This window comes from Dermacentor variabilis, chromosome 4 (genome assembly GCF_050947875.1).
Source record: "Dermacentor variabilis isolate Ectoservices chromosome 4, ASM5094787v1, whole genome shotgun sequence".
Classification (NCBI taxonomy): Eukaryota; Metazoa; Arthropoda; class Arachnida; order Ixodida; family Ixodidae; genus Dermacentor; species Dermacentor variabilis.
The window spans coordinates 230456130-230474047 of NC_134571.1; the positions used below are offsets into that span (position 1 = coordinate 230456130).

The following is a 17918-nucleotide window of genomic DNA, read 5'->3' on the forward strand; positions in this document are numbered from 1 at the left end:
AAATGCAGAGTGGTTGGTTAACATTGAAACTGGAGTTATTTCATATTGAACATTTATGTACAATTGGGAAAATACTGTAAGAAACAACAGAAAAAACGAGGAGTGGTCATGCCTGCAGTGACAACAGATACATAGTGATGCTATTTTTGAAAGCTTTGAATGATTTACTTTCCTGGATAGTGTTTACAGCAGGATGGTGATCGTTTAAAAAACTGGAAATTCTGTAGCTAAGTTTCTGGGTGCCGTAATTCGTATATATTTTTTCCTTATTATAACATATGTGCCGGGTGTTATAGGTGTGTGTTTTCGTTAGATACTGATGAAAAAAAGCGGTAGGATCGGAATGCGTTTGTACGTAACTAGCTAACACTATCTTTTTGTTTTTAACATTCCACAGTGTAAGCGATTGGTGTTTACTAAACAATGGAGCAGTGTGGCTAGGGTATGGTGCATTATCTATTAGGCGCAAGAATTTCTTTTGTAATAAGTATATGTTTTCTATGCTTGTTTTAGGTGCTGTGTCCCAGACAAGAAGACAATAGTGGAAATGCCAGTGTACCAGTGTCTAGTATAGTTGTTTTTTTAGCCAGATAGGCAAAAGGTCCTTTATTTTATGCATGATACCAATGGACCTGGAGATACCAGTGCGAACTTTTTCAATGTGAGGTGACCAGTCAAGATGTTCATGAAATATGACACCAAGAAATTTATGTGTTGCTACACATTCGATAGGTTCATTGCGAAATTGGATAAGTATTTCTTGTTTTATACACTTGTTACGAGCGCGGAATATAATGTACTTAGTTTTTTTAGTGTTTAACTCTAGTTTATTACCATGGAGCCACGTGGACAAATTTTCCAGCCATACATTGGTTTCTACTTGGAGGACTTCTAGATCTTGTCTGCAGATGAATACATTGGTATCATCAGCATACAGTATTATTTCCGGGGTAGAGGGCACGTTAATTATATTGTTACGTAGGAAGGCGCAGACGAAAAGCTATGTACAAGTATATTTACAAGAAAATACGCTGCACTTGGCCAAGAGGCAACAGCCCGCACTAGCTTCTAATTGTCGTCGTCTTCACACTGCTTGCCTTTTCGTGATCGCACATATTGTTCCGTGGCACTACCCCCGGTTGCAAAAGCGCCGTCCCGGAGCGACTAAAGATCGGACTCGGAAGCAGTGTAGTAGGCCTTGAGCCTACTGACATGCACGACATCACTAGATGCCAGAGGAGAGGACGAGGTTGAACCCACAGGAGCAATTTGGTAAGTCACAGGTGTCACCTGGCGCAGCACGCGGTAGGGCCCTGTGTATCGCGAAAGGAGCTTCTCTGAAAGTTCGACGTGCTGGGAGGGCGACCACAGGAGCACGAGCGCACCAGGCAAAAACTGTATGTCACGATGGCGGGCGTTGTACTGACACTGCCGAGTGGTTTGTGAGGCTGTCAGTCGAGCACGGGCAAGCTGGCGTGCATGGTCGGCGAGGGCGATGGCGTCGCGCGCATACTTGCTTGTTGAGATCGCAGCAGGAGGAAGTGCCGTGTCTAGGGGCAAGGTAGGTTCGCGACCGTACAGTAGATAAAATGGAGAAAATTTGGTGGTGTCGTGCCGGGAAGAATTGTACGCAAATGTTACGTAAGGAAGGGCAATGTCCCAGTCGTGGTGGTCCTTTGAAACGTACTTGGACAGCATATCGGTAAGAGTACGGTTTAACCGCTCTGTCAGGCCATTGGTTTGAGGGTGGTATGAGGTAGTCAGTTTGTGTTGAATGGAGCAGGAATGCACAATGTCAGCGATAACTTTCGAGAGGAAGTTTTGACCACGGTCAGTAAGCAGCTGTTGCGGGGCGCCATGAAGCAAGATAATGTCACGCAAGAGAAAGTCCGCGACGTCAGTGGCGCAACTGGTAGGGAGAGCCCGAGTGATAGCGTATCGGATGGCGTAATCAGTCGCGACAGCTACCCATTTGTTCCCAGAGGATGACATGGGAAAGGGACCGAGCAGGTCTAATCCAACACGAAAGAACGGTTCCACAGAGACGGTGATCGGTTGGGGATGACCGGCAGGTAGCACCTGAGGTGTTTTCCGACGCTGGCAGGGATCACAGGCAGCAACATAACGTCGAACGGAGCGAACGAGACCAGGCCAATAGAAGCAGCGGCGGACGCGGTCGTACGTGCGGGTTACCCCAACATGTCCTGCAGTGGGTGCGTCATGCATCTCAAAGAGCACAGTCTGTCGTAGCTGTTTTGGCACGACAAGAAGATCAGAGCCATCAGGAAGGAAGTTCCTTCGATACAGAATGATGCCCTGGAGGACATATCGGCGAACGGATGCGTCGGTAGGTGTAGAGCGCAGATGCTCGATAAGTGCTCGCAGCGATAGGTCTCGGTACTGCTCATCGGCGATGTTAGCGAAGGCAGACACAGAGAAAAATTGGAGGACGCTTAAGCTTCGCCTTCAAGAGTGGAACGCGACAGCGTTCCCATCGACCCGCCAAGGGGTGTAAGACAATGCGCTACGGCGCAGGGATCACTTACGAGGCGCCCCGCATCGGACTTTGCGGCCACCTATCACACGGAAAGCGTCGAGCAACGCAGCGTTCGGCGCGGCAACGAAACGTGCGCCTGAGCAAACGGAACGAACCAAAGAACTCGGTGTCTCGGAGGGGGAAACGATGTACGCCAGCCAAACGTCGTGATCGGCACGGGCAGAGAGATAGATAGATAGTGATCTAAAGAAAGGAACGGCGCTTGATTCTGCAAACCGCGTGGGAGCACGGCGAAGCGTCGTCAGGGGAGAGGGAGTCGGAGCCGCGACGCGCCTGGCACCGGTCCGCGCACAGCCCCAATGCGCGCATGGCGCGCCACCTGTCGGGGCAGCGCCGTACATTGAGAGGAGGGGGTCTTCTGTGTTTGCCGCAAGATGGCTCTGCGTGTGCGGTAAGCGCAGAAGAAATGTAGCGGAAACTTACTTCGCTACTCGTGTAAATGCGACTTCTGTAAGTTACATGCTCATAATTACCGATATACACCGCAGTATAACTTTCTACGGCACGTTTTTAAGGCAACACCGCGTTCACTAGAAGCGCGTTTGTACCGCTTTCAAGCGTCGAACTCGTGGCTGAGTGGTAGCGTCTCCGTCTCACACTCCGGAGACCCTGGTTCGATTCCCACCCAGCCCATCTTGGAAGTTGCTTTTTATTTATGAAGTGCCTGCCGTGATTTATCGCTCACGGCCAACGCCGCGGACGCCGACGCCGACGACACCGGCTTTTCTGCGACACGAGCTCCTTAACGCTATCGCGTTAAAATGCCGTTGGCGCTACTACTGTCGGCGGCATCAGGCTCGTCGACCGGGTAGCGAGACAGGCAGTCAGCGTCCTTGTGTAGTCGGCCAGATTTATAGGTGAGAGTATACGAATATCCTTGGAGGCGTAAGGCCCAGCGACCAAGTCTTCCTGTAGGATCTTTCAGTGAGCATAACCAGCAAAGCGCGTGATGGTCTGTGACAATGGAAAAGGATCGGCCATATAAGTATTGGCGGAATTTCGCAACCGCCCAAACTAGGGCCAGACACTCACGCTCAGTGATGGAATAGTTGCGCTCCGTGGGTGAGAGGAGCCTGCTGGTGTAAGCGATAACACGGTCGTGGCCACGCTGGCGTTGTGCCAGTACTGCGCCAATTCCGTGACCGCTAGCATCAGTACGGACTTCGGTAGGCGCAGAAGGATCGAAATGGGCCAGAACGGGAGGCGATGTGAGAATGTCGATCAGATCTGAGAATGCAGAGGCCTCGTTATCACCCCACTGGAAAGGGGCGTCTTTTTTCAAAAGCTCGGTTAGTGGTCGTGCTATGGCGGCAAAAGGCCGATGAAGCTGCGCACATCCTTGACACACTTCGGAACAGGGAAGTGCGCAACAGCATGGATCTTGCTTGGGTCCGGTTGCGCTCCGTTCGCGTCAATGAGATGTCCAAGGACGGTAATCTGGCGACGGCCGAATTGACACTTCGATGCGTTGAGTTGCAGACCGGCTCGACGAAAAACGTCCAGGACTGCTGAGAGGCGCTCGAGGTGCGTAGCAAACGTTGAGGAGAATACGATAACGTCGTCCAAGTAGCACAGGCACGTGGACCATTTGAAACCGTGAAGAAGAGAGTCCATCATGCGTTCAAAAGTGGCAGGGGCGTTACATAGACCGAGCGGCATCACTTTGAATTGATAAAGACCGTCGGGTGTTACAAAAGCAGTCTTCTCGCGGTCGAGATCATCCACGGCAATCTGCCAGTAGCCGGAGCGAAGGTCAATAGAGGAGAAACAGCGAGCAACGTGGAGGCAGTCAAGGGCGTCATCAATTCGAGGTAGGGGATACACATCCATTTTGGTAACCCTGTTAAGGTGCCGATAGTCCACGCAAAAGCGCCATGAGCCATCCTTCTTTTTGACCAGTACAACAGGTGACGCCCATGGACTATATGATGGTTCAATAATGTTCTTGGGAAGCATTTTGCAAACTTCTGCTTGAATAACTTGACGCTCAGCTGGTGACACTCGATACAGGCGGCGATGAATAGGAGGGGCATCGCCGGTATTAGTGCAATGCTTGACAGCTGTAGTTTGGGCCAAAGGATGATCGTTAAAGTAAAGAACATCGTGGTAGGAAAACAGAACGCAGTAGAGTTCACAAGCGTGCTCAGACAGCAAGTCGGGCGAAATTATTTTCTGTAAGTCAGCGATGGTACAATTTGCCGACTGCGATGGTAGAGGAGTATCGGATGAAGTGTCGTCTACTGCAATGGATGCTGCTGAGCGATCCTCGAATGAACAAAGCTGGGCCAGAGACATCACGCGTGGCAGCACTTGTGTCGTCAAGCCTAAGTTGACCACTGGCAGGCAGGCGCAATTCGCCGTAATAGATAAAACTGTATGAGGTACTGTGATCCCGTGTGTAAGAAGGACGTCTTGCATAGGAGCCGCGATGTAGTGACCGTCGGGGACTGGTGGGGATGACACTAGATCAACGTAGGTCAGTGCCGAAGGTGGCGAGCGAACGAAGTCGACGGAACTGGGGCGACTGGGGTGTGGTTCAGCAGGATCCAGAACAGGCAGGTCAAGGCGGAGAGTACTGGCGGAACAATCGATGAGAGCAGAATGTACAGAGAGGAAGTCTAAGCCGAGGATGATGTCGTGGGGACAGTGGGCGATGACTGTGAATAGCACGATTGTTAAGCGATCGGCGAAGGAGACGCGGGCAGTACACATACCAATTACGGGGGCTGTTCCACCATCGACGACACGGACAACAGGCGTCGTGGCAGGCGTGATAATTTGCTTGAGCCGGTTACGAAGGTCAGTGCTCATTACAGACAAATGCGCCCCAGTGTCTATGAGTGCAGACACAGAAACACCGTCGACTTGCACGTCAAGAAGGTTCAGATGAGTGGGCAACGTCAGTAGAGGATTTGGCGGCATAGGGAGCAATGCAGCGTCACCTCGAGGCGCTGCATCGTCTAGTTTTCCGGCTGGGAGCGGCGTCCGAAGAAAGTCGGCGAATAGGAGCGACGAGGCTGGGGAGAGCGAGATTGTCGTCGTTGGGGCGAAGGCGAACGAGAATAGGAGCGGTTCGGTGCAGGAGAGTCAGTGGCGGCATTATCAGAGCGTGCGGCATAGGGCCGAGAAGGGCCACCTGAGGGGCGAGAGCAGGCAGTATAAGCAGACCGGGTCGGGGAAGTCCAGCGACTTCGACAGTGCCGAGAAATGTGCCCGATTCGATGGCAGTGGAAACAAATGGGCTTGTCATCAGCAGTGCACCATTCAGATGGGTTGCGGAAACGTTGTGGGTAAGAAGACGCGGGACGGGGTGGAATCGAAGAAGCCGGATGGTTATCAGGGCAATGGGCCGAGCAGATGGTGTCAAGACCCATGTTTGCGAATTCCTGGCAAACAACTGCCTAGATCAGGGAAACCGTGACTGCAGGTGTGTTAGAGGGGCTGGAGTCAAAGGCAGCCGGATAGGCGGCCTCGATCTCACGCCGGACGATCCTGGTAACATCGGCAGTGTTGTTGGGACGAGGAGTGTCGGCACAGGAAGATGTCGCTGGGGTGTTGGGCAGACGGGCAACCTTCTGGTCAATACGTCGGCTTTTGGCGAGTTCCAGGCGGCGGCACTCTTTTATAACAGCATCCACCGTCGCTACGTTGTTGCAAACGAGCAAGTTGAAGGCGTCATCGGCAATGCCTTTGAGGATGTGGGCAACCTTGTCTGACTCAGTCATGTGGGTGTCAACTTTGCGGCACAGAGCCAAGACGTCCTGAATGTACGTGACATAGGGCTCTGTTGACGTCTGCACACGGCCGGAAAGCGCCTTTTGCGCGTCAAGTTGGTGACCGTAGGGGTTGCCGAACAAGCCTCGAAGCTGTGTCTTAAGTGAATCCCAACTGGTGAGCTCATCTTTGTGCGTGCGATACCAAACTCTAGGTGTGCCACCAAGGTAAAAGACTACGTTGGCAAGCATAATAGTAGGGTCCCACCGGTTATTGCGGCTGACGTGTTCATACAGGCTGATCCAGTCATCGACGTCTTCCCCATCTTTGTCCGAGAATACACCAGGATCACGGGGAGTGGTGAGAGTGATGTAGGTCGTCGAAGTGGCAGCAGGTGTTGGAGCCGGCGGAGTCGGGTTGTCGTCGCCGGGAGCCATGAAGGAAGGCTCGACGTATTGTCCACTGCGAAGCTCCGTGACGAGGTACAGGAAACGTCCACCTCCACCAGATATGTTACGTAGGAAGACGCAGACGAAAAGCTATGTACAAGTATATTTACAAGAAAATATGCTGCGCTTGGCCAAGAGGCAACAGCCCGCGCTAGCTTCTAATCGTTGTCGTCGTCTTCACACTGCTCGCCTTTTCGTGATCGCACATATTGTTCCGTAGCAATATCATTTATATAAAGCGGAAATAACAGCGGTCCACGCATTGATCCTTGTGGAACTCCATAATGTATCTGGCCTAAGCTGGACTTTGCATTTGTAATATTCATTTACTGGTGACGATCTAAGAGGTAATTCTTTATTAATGTGAGAGCCGTTCCTCTAATGCCATATTTATATAACTTGGACAGTAAAATAGGGTGCTTAATGGAGTCGAATGCCTTTTTAAAGTCTAGAAAAACACCTATTGTATATATTTTCTGCTCAAAATTGTCTATTATCTTGTCCTTAATTTTTATTAGCGCCATTTCAGTAGATTTATCTTTCTGGAATCCGTATTGCTGCTCAGCGATGATATCGTTTCGCTTGCAGAAGTTTAGTAGCCTGATGTTTATAACTTGTTCAACTACTTTCGAGAGGATTGGTAGGGCTGAAATTGGCCTATAATTATTTCTATCATTTCTATCACCTCCCTTGTGTATGATGGAGACTTTTGCAATTTTTAATTTATCTGGAAATATTCGGGTACTCAAAATCAGGTTGCATATATGTGTAAGTGGCTGACTAATCATGTGACTGATAGATTTTATAGGATGAACTTTAATGTCATCAGCACCACATGCACTGCTATTTTTTAGGTTTTTGATTACTGTGCAGATTTCTAATTCTGTAGTTGGAAACATGAACATTGAGCTTTGGATGTTGGACGTCACAAACGTTGTAAAATCAGCTACTTGCCTGAGATTTACTTGAAGCCCCTGACATAAGAAAGTGCTCATTAAGTTTGTGAGCAAGCGATGCCCCTGTGTAAGGCACACCATTTATAACGAGTTCAGAGACGCCGTCTCTTTTGTTGTTCGGCATTAGCTTGTTTACTGTATTCCATACTTGTTTACGGTTGTTGCAGATATCAGTAAACTTACATTCGTAATAACTAGTCCTGGCTTTTTTAATATCAGAGCTTAACCTATTACGAATTTGTTTATATTCAGTCAAACAGTCCATATTTTTCGTTCTGATAAAAGAGGCAAATAGTCTGTCACATTCTCTAATTCTTTTCAGAAGGTCGGCATTTATCAATGGCTTTCTGGCTTTTTTACACTTTTTGAATTCTACTGTAGGGAAGGCTTGATTGTAGAGCTCGGTAACTGTTTTAATAAAGACGTCATATGCTGCGACAGGGTCAGACAGTTGAAGAACATCTGCCCAGCTTGTTTCTGCTACTAAGTTTCTAAATATTATAGTCTTAGCTTCATTAATGATTCTGTATGTAATGGGTGCACATGTTCTGGAATGACTCTGTGGTGTACAGTAGGGTTTAAAGAACATAAAAATAGGTAAGTGGTCACTAATATCAGCTATTAGTACACCTGCTTTCACATCATCCTTTTTGTAGCTTGTAAAACACACATCTAGTAAGGTATGGCACATGTCTGTCACTCTAGTTAACATATGTATTACATTTTCACAACCAAACGAGAGAAAAATATCAAGCGTTCTTTGCTGATTAGAATCAAGTAATAAAAGATTGATATTGAAATTGCCACAAATAACTACAGACAACTTAAACTGCATGCACTACTCTAACATATTTTCAAGAAATGCTAAAAAAATTGCCTGTGATCGAGAAGGCGGCCTATATACAGCGGCAAGTATGGTACCAACACACTTTAACATGAGACACTTAAAGTGTTGATTTATTACACAAAACTCTTCTATGGTGACATAATTTAGGTAGTTCATTATATAAATAGCCATACCTCCCCCTCTCTTATCACTCCATGAAATTGATACGCATTTGTATCCTGGAAACTGTATAACATCATAATCATTGGTAAACCAAGTTTCAATGAAAGCTGAAATTTCAAATTTATGGTCTAATGCATTTAGGAAGAGTTCCACAGAATCCTGTTTATTCCGAAGGCTTTGAGCGTTGAGATGGAATAAGGAAAACATTTTTTTTTTGTAGGTGCCTTGAATGTTTGAATGAATCAGCATCATGATAAGAATATGTGAACGGGACTGTTATTTTCAAGGCTGTCAATGCTATCAGTTACCGCGATGTGCGTACCGCCTGTTACTCAACGTATCTTATCCAGATCGTTTTTCGTCCTAATCCTGATAACTTGGCTGCGGGGGCTGCGACGAACAAACATTTTTCCATTCTTTAGCCAGGCAAACTCTACTCTTTTTCTTTCGCCGTTTTCTTCATTTTTCAAAAGAGCGTCTTGTTCTGTGCTGTCAGGTTTTCATTGAAGAATATTTTAGATTTCGTTTCCTTAAGCTGCCCTTTTTCTGCAAGCCATGCGTCTCTGGTTGAACGGGATACGAAGCGTACAAGAACAGATGCAACCTTCTTAGCACTCTCCCCGACCTCATTGTCATTGATAGACCGTGAGGGCAATCGATGAACAGCCTCAACATCTGCCTCAGAAAGGAGCAGAAGTTCGAGATCAGTGACCAAGACATTAAGCTTTTCCAGTAGGTTTTCATTATCATGATGGGGCAGCTCAAGTATTTTTAAGTTTTGACATCTGCTGTACTGCTCTAGTTCGTTAACTTGTTGCCTTAATTCCTGGCTTTCTTGTTCTGTTACCTGAGCCTCGAGTTTTTCCACTCGCTTTCCAAGGGCATACATGTCTGCATCCTGCTGTTTCTTCATTTTTGACAAAACTTCGTCGTATTTTGTGGACATTTCCTGCATAAACTGCTCAATACCATCCTCAGTGGCCTTTATCTCTCCTAGTGTGTCAATTTTTGACTTAATCTCAAGTACTTCTGTGAGCACGAGACGAATATCCGCAATTTCACTTGCAATATTTGCTTCCGGTTCCTCGCTTGTTTTCTTACCGCTCTGGTTGCTTCGAGCCTTAGCTGTTTTATATGCTGGGCATTTCCGTGCTTTTTCTGCAGTTTCTGCCTTTTTTTTGTATGCGGCTTCATTCACCCCTGAACATGTGCCAATATGATACATATAATGACATTCTGAGCACGTTAGGAACATTGCATCCTCAGAAAGCTCTTCGTTGCGTGTAAGACATGTGTCAGTCATTTTTCCGATCGTCACGACAGACCGAGCAGTCAGCTGCCTGCTAAACAAGGTGGCACAAGTTATGAGAAATGAAACAACCACAAGAGTTTTCGAAGCAGTGCAGAAACAAAGTGGGTAATGCAAGCTTCGTTTTCAATTTCGTGTTGGAAGCCTACATGACAATCTGCGATTCTTGCTTGTAGTCTGTTGTTTAGTGTTTCTCAGAGCCTAGCCATGTAGCAGTTTTATCTTTTACGCTACAACTAGTGATGTTTTCTTCACAATGGGCCCTTTTACATGTTTATGCAGCATACAGGCACTTCAGCAACCTTACTTTTTCTTTTCCACAACTGCTGATCTTTTTTTGCAACGACTATTTATTTAGCTTTTATGGAGGCCCTAGTCTTGCAGCAGTGATTCCATCTTGGAAAGCTTGTTTGCAACAAGGCTCACTATGTTGAGAGGCTATTTGTATGGTTCTTTAATGAAAATTAGTGATAATCCATTTGAAACTGATCGTAATTGTTCGTGATAGTTGGTTGTCTTTTTTTTTGCTAGTCAGTACAAGAATAGTACCTAATTATGCGAAAATAAATATTTCTGCTGTAAATATATGAGTGTGTTTGGCTATTCGATAGTCAATGCTTGATATTCAAAAAAGTTGATATTTGCCCACCTCTATATGTAGGCATCAGTAAAGCCTATTTCCATGTAACTTTTTCAAGGTTTTCCACCTGGACGATACAGATGACATGTTGCTCTTCATCGACACAGTTTAAAGTAACACTGGTAAAAGAAACACTTGATTTGTTTAGACTGATTATTCTTTTGAAACTATATTCACATCAGTTTTGCAGGCTATTTACTAGAAATGAAGATGAAGGTCAAAGTTCAATGTGTTAAACCTTTGTGCTGAAAACCCAATGCCATTACTGCAATGTGACATCATGAATTTCAATGTGTGTTCATCTATTTGGGCCCTGTTGGCAAAGTAAAAGTTCTTGAAACTTGCTAAATTCAGTCATTGGCTCTTTATTATACAATGTAGTTCATCTTTGAAGATAAATAATTAACTAGGCCAAAGCAGCTGTCGTACAAATGCATGAATGAGCTGGTGCGTGAACTTCAAGGGCGCTGGTCTTCTGGCTTATGAAGCCCTCTCTTTGTTTTTTTTCTAGTGACTGCTTTTCGCCGGCCAACAAATGTTAAGCGTTATCGCTCAGCACATGACGTTCAGCACGTGCGTGCATTGTATGAGAACATTCTTAATTATTATTGACCACTATATCTGCTGCCTCTGTTGTCGCCGAGCCTTGTAGTCAAAACCTTGCTGCCTGTACTGTCAGATGAGACTATGAGGGTGCAGTGTGAACGCGCCCTGCCTGTTACAAGGAGAATGAGCACAAGACATCCCCGACTACTTGCAGCAATGGAGTAGAGCCCTCGACGACCATTCTGTTTGCCGTTGCCAGGGCCCTGTTGCTTGCTGGAGTGCCGGCAGTACACTGGCTGAACATGTGGCTTATCCGTTAGTCTATTATTGCCGTTCGACAAAATGCTGAAGATCCTCTGCTGCTGCTGACATTGCAAGCCTCACGTTGCTCCTCGACAATGCAACAGCGAAACGCCACCATCCAAATGACACCTCGAAGCGAAACATACGCCGCCTCAAGAAAGCCTGACAACTCGACGGCGCAGCACTAGGACAACGCTATGCATTTGTGATTCAATGCCACAGCCTAACCACAATGCAAAGCCAAGAACTACCGACCTTGACATTGTTATGAATGGCCAAAATGCCATCGCTCTAGTCAACGCAGGAGCCGACTACTCTGTTGTCTACACTACATCGCCAAGTTAAGGAAAGTAAAGACTGCTTGGGAAGGCCCTCAAATCCATACAGCTGGAGAACACCTCATAACGCTGGCTGGAATCTGCATGACAAGAGTTACCATTCATGATCACACTTACTCAGCGACCTTTGTTATCCTGCAACAATGCTCACAAGATGTAATTCTCAGCATGGACTTCCTGAGCCAACACAATGCAGTCATCGACTTAAACTCCAAGTTGACAATGCTGTCCACAGATCAAGTGATACCGCAGGGGAGGACTCTGAGTTGTTGCGCCCTAAGTGTACTTGAAGATCAAGTTAGCATCCTGCCTCGTGCTACCATAATGATTTGCATCAGCGCAAAAGGGGCCAGAGACATGGAAGCCATCGTTGAGGACAACCAACCCCTGCTGCTCAACCAAGAAATCGGCGTCGCTAGGGGAAGCATGCAATTACGCTGAAGAAAAGCACAAGTAATGGTGACGAAATTCAGCCGAAAATCGTTGCGCTTGAGTGTTACTTGTTTTGCTGGGCGCAAGAGTTAAATTCATAACTGACAGTCTTGACAATGCGTCGTTCCTCACCGCCAATTCGGTGTGACAATATTAAGAGTGGTGTTTCTTGTATTGTAGAAGGGTTGTAATGCAGCTAAGCTCATTTTTCTATCCCCCCTTCAAGGAGCTTGCAATAAAGTGAGCAAAGTAAAGCGAGCCAATTTCCTGACATGAAGGAATTAAAATAGATGCCGGTGTGAGCTACCGCGCTTATTAAAAAAGGGGTGGAGTAGCGCGAATCTCAAGAAGCAATAAAAGGGGACAAAGACTACCCAGTTAATCTTGCTGCGGCTTGTCCTGGCTTGAATTTCCTTTATTTTACGAAGACAAGAGGCCAGAAACCTTATGCTGTCAAGGCAAGGGTTTTAGGTTAGCCCTGGATGTAAGAGCAGAGACACTGGTGAGACCAAAATAATGTGTGTAAACAAATCTAACTGCACAATTCTGAATTGCCACGAGCATAATAAAACGGTTATAGGCTGGTATTGATCCCAAATATCACTAGCTAGCTTAAAGCAAATTAGAGTTGAATGAGTTAAAATTATAATTCTGGAAGCTTTGTACTAAGTGTCCAAGAACCCAGTGGCTTTATTCATAATCTATGTTATATAAGATAACCAAGACAAATTATATGTGACATTCATGCTGAGGTATTTGAAAGCTTCAAGAGAATGGACATAGGAGTTGCTGATGGTGAACATTCGCAACTGGTAAGACTGCTTGCAATGGAGTGAAACATGTCTGGATTTTCTAGCGTTCAAGCACATCAAACACTTTTCACACCGGTATTGGATACAGTTTTGTGTAAGATTGAAGGATCTGAGGTGTCATGTACAGGACGATAAAGAATGCCATCATCCATGAATAGGTGGGTGCTTCATAGTATGGAAAAGGTAATATATAGGCCAAGGAAAGAAAAGGGCCAATGACCATTTCCTGTGGTCCACCTAAAAATTCTGGGGACTGTGAGATGAATAATAAATAGAAAAATTAATTGTTGGCTGTTGGTTGGAAAACATGGAAACAGTGGCTGAGGCAGATAGCAGACCAACAAAGTTGGCACTGTTGGAAAGAAAGTGCTGATGAGGATGCTCAAACATTTAGAAGACCTTTAAAGTGCCCTAGTCTGTAGCATCGTCATAATGGCAATATCTGCATCATTCTTGACATTGCAGGAGCCGCGGAAATGTGGTGCTATTCATGCATTAGCAACCAGCCAGGCTGCAAGGATGAGGTAAACTGGCTCATTCACCATGCCATCACGTGCCCCCGAGATGATGACAAGTGTGTCAAGATCATCGAGCGCAAAGGCTGTAAGTTGTGCCATCATGGGCTTGCCTCTTACCATGTTCATGCACGTTTTTGGGGAAGCATCAGCACTTGCAGTATTACAAATAACTGCGATTAGATAATTTGGTCTAATCAATGAATAGAGCTAATTTATTCCAAGTCTGATGACGATGACAATAATTCGTTACGCACAGAAAGCAGTGGTCACCAGACATACCATGATACCGTGGACAGACTTTCAGGGGATATATTTGCATTATGTGCTACGAACGCAGTTGTAAGTGTTAGACATTGGCTTGATGTGCTATCATCTTGTAGAACCTTCATTGGAAAACATGCCTTTTCAATGCCTTCTATTCTGAGCTTTGTGTGAGGGATCATCATCATCATAACTTATTGACATTTAAATGCCTCTGTTGGGGTATTACATAAGGGGGCAGCATACATAAGAAAAAGGATATTGAAACAGTCATGACTGAAGTAAAAACAATAGCAATAACATTTAGAAGGGAACAGAAGGTGAAATGCAATGCCAGTCAAACACACAAAGTAAAAAACTAATGCACTCAAAAAAGGTGCAAAACAGCAAAAACAAATCAAAATATGTTAGGCATCAATCTTTCCACCTCACTGTTATTGTTACTCACCTCACTGTTATTGTTACGATGCACTTGCTCCTGAATGGTAACCCGAGGTTACGTGCTGATGCAGCAGAGATGCTGTGTGGGTTGAGGGCTATGTGGGTTGAGCTTTATGTCAGCAAGGTGGAAATGGCTCACCAGCTTCATGGAAATAAGCATGCAGTAGTGGAGTAGTGCATCACAATGATAGTACTAGTACCACCACAATCTTTAGTGGCTGTGGTCAAGGTAGCAGACTGTATGAGTATACCATGCAGGGGTGGTAAATTTGCGATTTGTGCTATGCCACGTCAAAACTGTAAAAATGCCTCGTAATTTGTGCAAGCTGCTTCAAAACACCGAGCACAACCACGAAATGTTCATGTTCAGGCGAGTTTTAGAGGGAATTGGTAGCTATGTAGATAGCCTGAATTTTGTCAACTTCATCCTCAGATGTCAGGAGTTGCAAGGAGTCACTGTAGTTGTTGAGTATCATGCCATTTCAGCTTGAATTCCGCTGCATGCACATGCAGTGGCACACCTGCGAACCTGTATACAGGTTTTGTCGAAGATGTGCAATGGGATAAGTTTATAGACAACAATGGCATCGCCGAGCACCGCTCCCGCATTGGCGTGAGCACCGCATGTGGCGAAAAAATTTCAATGAGCTGGTGTAAATCTCTTCTTCACATCGCCTTGATTGCCTGCTGCACTGCACGTGTTTGTGCAGGTTTCATAACTTGCCCAGTATATGTCTCTGTGTGTAGATGTTTCATTTGAAGGACATGTGCACGATGTCCATGCTTTGATCTGCGTTTAAGAAGATCTGTGCGGTTGACGACTATTTTCATGGCGAAAGGGCAGCGTCTCCTCAGCCATGTAGATGATGCAAAGCATTTAATCGGAGACAACATTGTCCTCGCCGGGGTGAAGGGCATTTCACAAGTCAAGGACAACATTATTTACGATATGGAGTTAGAGGTAAGCGCAAATGTTCTGCTTATTCATAACTACATTCCTGTTTTGTTTAGTTTGCTGTGTGTACCAGCGTTCTCGATTTTCGGCTCGGGGGCTCCTATCTAAATACGTACATGGGAAAAGATAAATTGTTTTTCTTAGCAGCCACTGCACCAAATCTGATGAGGTTTGTTGCATTTAAAGAAAAAGTTAAAATCTAGTGACTGTTGATTGTAAAATTTTGATTTATGTCGTTAATTTATTAATAAAATTTGGTGAAAATTGCAAATTCTCAGACAACGAAACTATCATGTTTGCAACTCTGTAATTCAGCAATAAAAGATATCACAGTTCTGTAAATTGCATGTGATGGCACATCTAAAGTGGACAAGATTGATATATTACACATGGCTCTCAAAAGAATGAGTAACATGCGAGCAGAGCTTTCACAAAATCCTTGTAAACAATTTAACAAATTTACATAAGATATCAATTGACATATAAAGCTTGTCCGCTTTGGATGATCTAATGGATGCAGTTTACAGAACTGTTATATCTGTTCTTGGTGCAGAACTACGAGCTTGTAAACTTCGTGCTTCTATTTTTTCAATCTTACAAATTTTAGAAAATTCTTTAAAGAAAGTCCAGGCCCTAAATGGAAATTTTGTTTCCAACAGTCACTAGAATTTAATTTTGTCTCTTCAATGCAACAAATTTCATTAAAATTGGTCCTGAGTTTATTTCATAAATGCCTTCATGAGTTTTACATGTACTTGAATAAGCGGCATCAGAGTTCGGCCAGAGCTAAAGCTTCCTTTTCAGCGGCCCTGATGCAGTGACAGCTTTTACTTTGTGGAGATAGGTTTGCACATGGCTCACCCTATGAGCGATGGCCAGGAAAGGGCACGACGCTCCTCCACTCCGCAACACACAAAGGCGCTTCGGCAAGGTTTGTCAACCTTGCCGAAGAATCAGAGAAGGTGCCAGAGTCAGATCACCAACAAACACGGGTTTATTCACCCAAGATGCAGCATAGTGTGACAGTCACCACGCTTATGGCCAAAGGCTCACCGCAAGACCGATTGAGTACGCGCGGCCACTGCGCTAGAGATAACCGGTAAGCGGTCCACCAAGCGTGAGAACGAGGAGTCGCGGGAGCATAGGTCCCATGTAGTGAACTCGTTTAGGGCCTGTGAGCATCTGCCACGGCGATGAAGCACTCAGCGAAAGAGAGCTCGGGTGGAGAGGGCGCCCTGGGGCCGCAGGCCAATCGGGGCGCGAGCCGGTGACAGTTGCTCACGCAGTGATTCGAGCTGGAGGGAGAGAAGCATGGTTTGCGTGGGAAATTAGCTCCGGCATGCTAGCCGTGTCGGCCATGTTGCCGTTACGGTGGCGGTTCCCAGAAATCGAGCTAAGCACAGCGTGTGAGCTGGAGGACGAGGCGCGGGGAGGACCTTGATCCCCACATTCCCCCCTCCTAAAGACCAAGGCCAACCTGCAAAGGAGGCTGGCCGAGGCCGCCAAGTGGCAAGGTTGACTCAGCCAAAGTGGGCTAAGCCAACAGAGCAAAGTCTAAGAGGGTGTCGCTGTCATCCTCAGAACCAGGTCAGGGAAAGGTGCCACAGTACAAAGAGGCAAAGATGTTGCTTCTCTTGAGGCAGGGGGGCCAGCCTTGTTCATGAAGGTTCCAATCCACATCCCAGGAAGGGCCCACTGCCGGGAGGAAGGGTTGGCAGCCCTAGAAGGACAGGGTGGGGCAGCACCATGGGTCAGCCAGCAACGCTTGAGCTCTGCTGGACAGGAGCTGCCAGGGATGCGCGAGGCGTGGCTGCCATTTTGGCGCAGTGGCCACCACGAAAGTCGCTGGGCTCCCCAGATTGCATGCGGACAGGAACAGCAGATCAGGATGACTGGCAGCCAGGCTATAGCAGCAGCAGCTGGAGTAACTACCCTCGGCCAGGGGCTAGCACTTGACTGGGTGCACCAGCCGCAGTGAACGGCAGCCTAGGCAGCAGGAGGCAAGGCTGGCACAAGTTCGTGGCCCACCAAGGTAGAAATCAGTCACGGCGGCAGGACCAGGGACAGCTGACTTTGTGGTCAACAAGACTGGTGGCACAGTGGGCCCAGGCGTAGCAAGACTCGATGATGCTGGGGAAGGAACAGGAAAGCCCTCCGGCATAGCCGGCTTACCAAAAAGGTGCCCGCCCAGCTGATTGCCCAGGCTGAGCTTTATGTGTTGCCCAGGCTGAGCCTTGGGCAACACATAAGAGGGAATACTAGGCCACAAGGGTCTGTGCCCACTTCAATGTTGTCCGCCGCACTGTAGCTGCATTTCTCCGTTGATCTGCCCAGTAGGACATGAAGTCCGGCTACAAGCTGGTGGGAGAAAAGCTGCCTAGGTGCTGTAGTATCTCAGTTTCAGTTTCTGTTTGCCCTTACACGCCGCCAGTGGCGCCAGTGTTGCCACCTGTATATATACATGCCTCTGAATAAAGAGTGCTAGTTCCGTTGCGGCCGTGACTGTATTCGTGGTTGAACTGCGGCTACCGCCGAAATACAACAATGGCGACGAGGATGGGACCTTTTCGAGGGGCGTAACCGCGCCTGCAACTTTACTACGCCATGAGCTGTATCGGGCTCGCTCCGCCGCCCCCATTCTTGTCTGTACCCGGCCGCCCTCCTGTTCCCTGGCCGCA

The 17918-nt window shown here is 46.8% G+C and overlaps 1 protein-coding gene across 1 annotated transcript in view; it reads left to right on the top strand.

The window, feature by feature from the left end:
• Positions 1 to 17918, top strand: part of crim (QVR superfamily protein crim) — a 114665-nt gene that overhangs the window by 36852 nt on the left and 59895 nt on the right. Inside the window, exon 2 of the mRNA XM_075691048.1 lies at positions 13531 to 13668. Coding sequence (XP_075547163.1) covers positions 13531 to 13668 — 138 coding nt within the window. The remainder of the gene's footprint in view (positions 1 to 13530; positions 13669 to 17918) is intronic.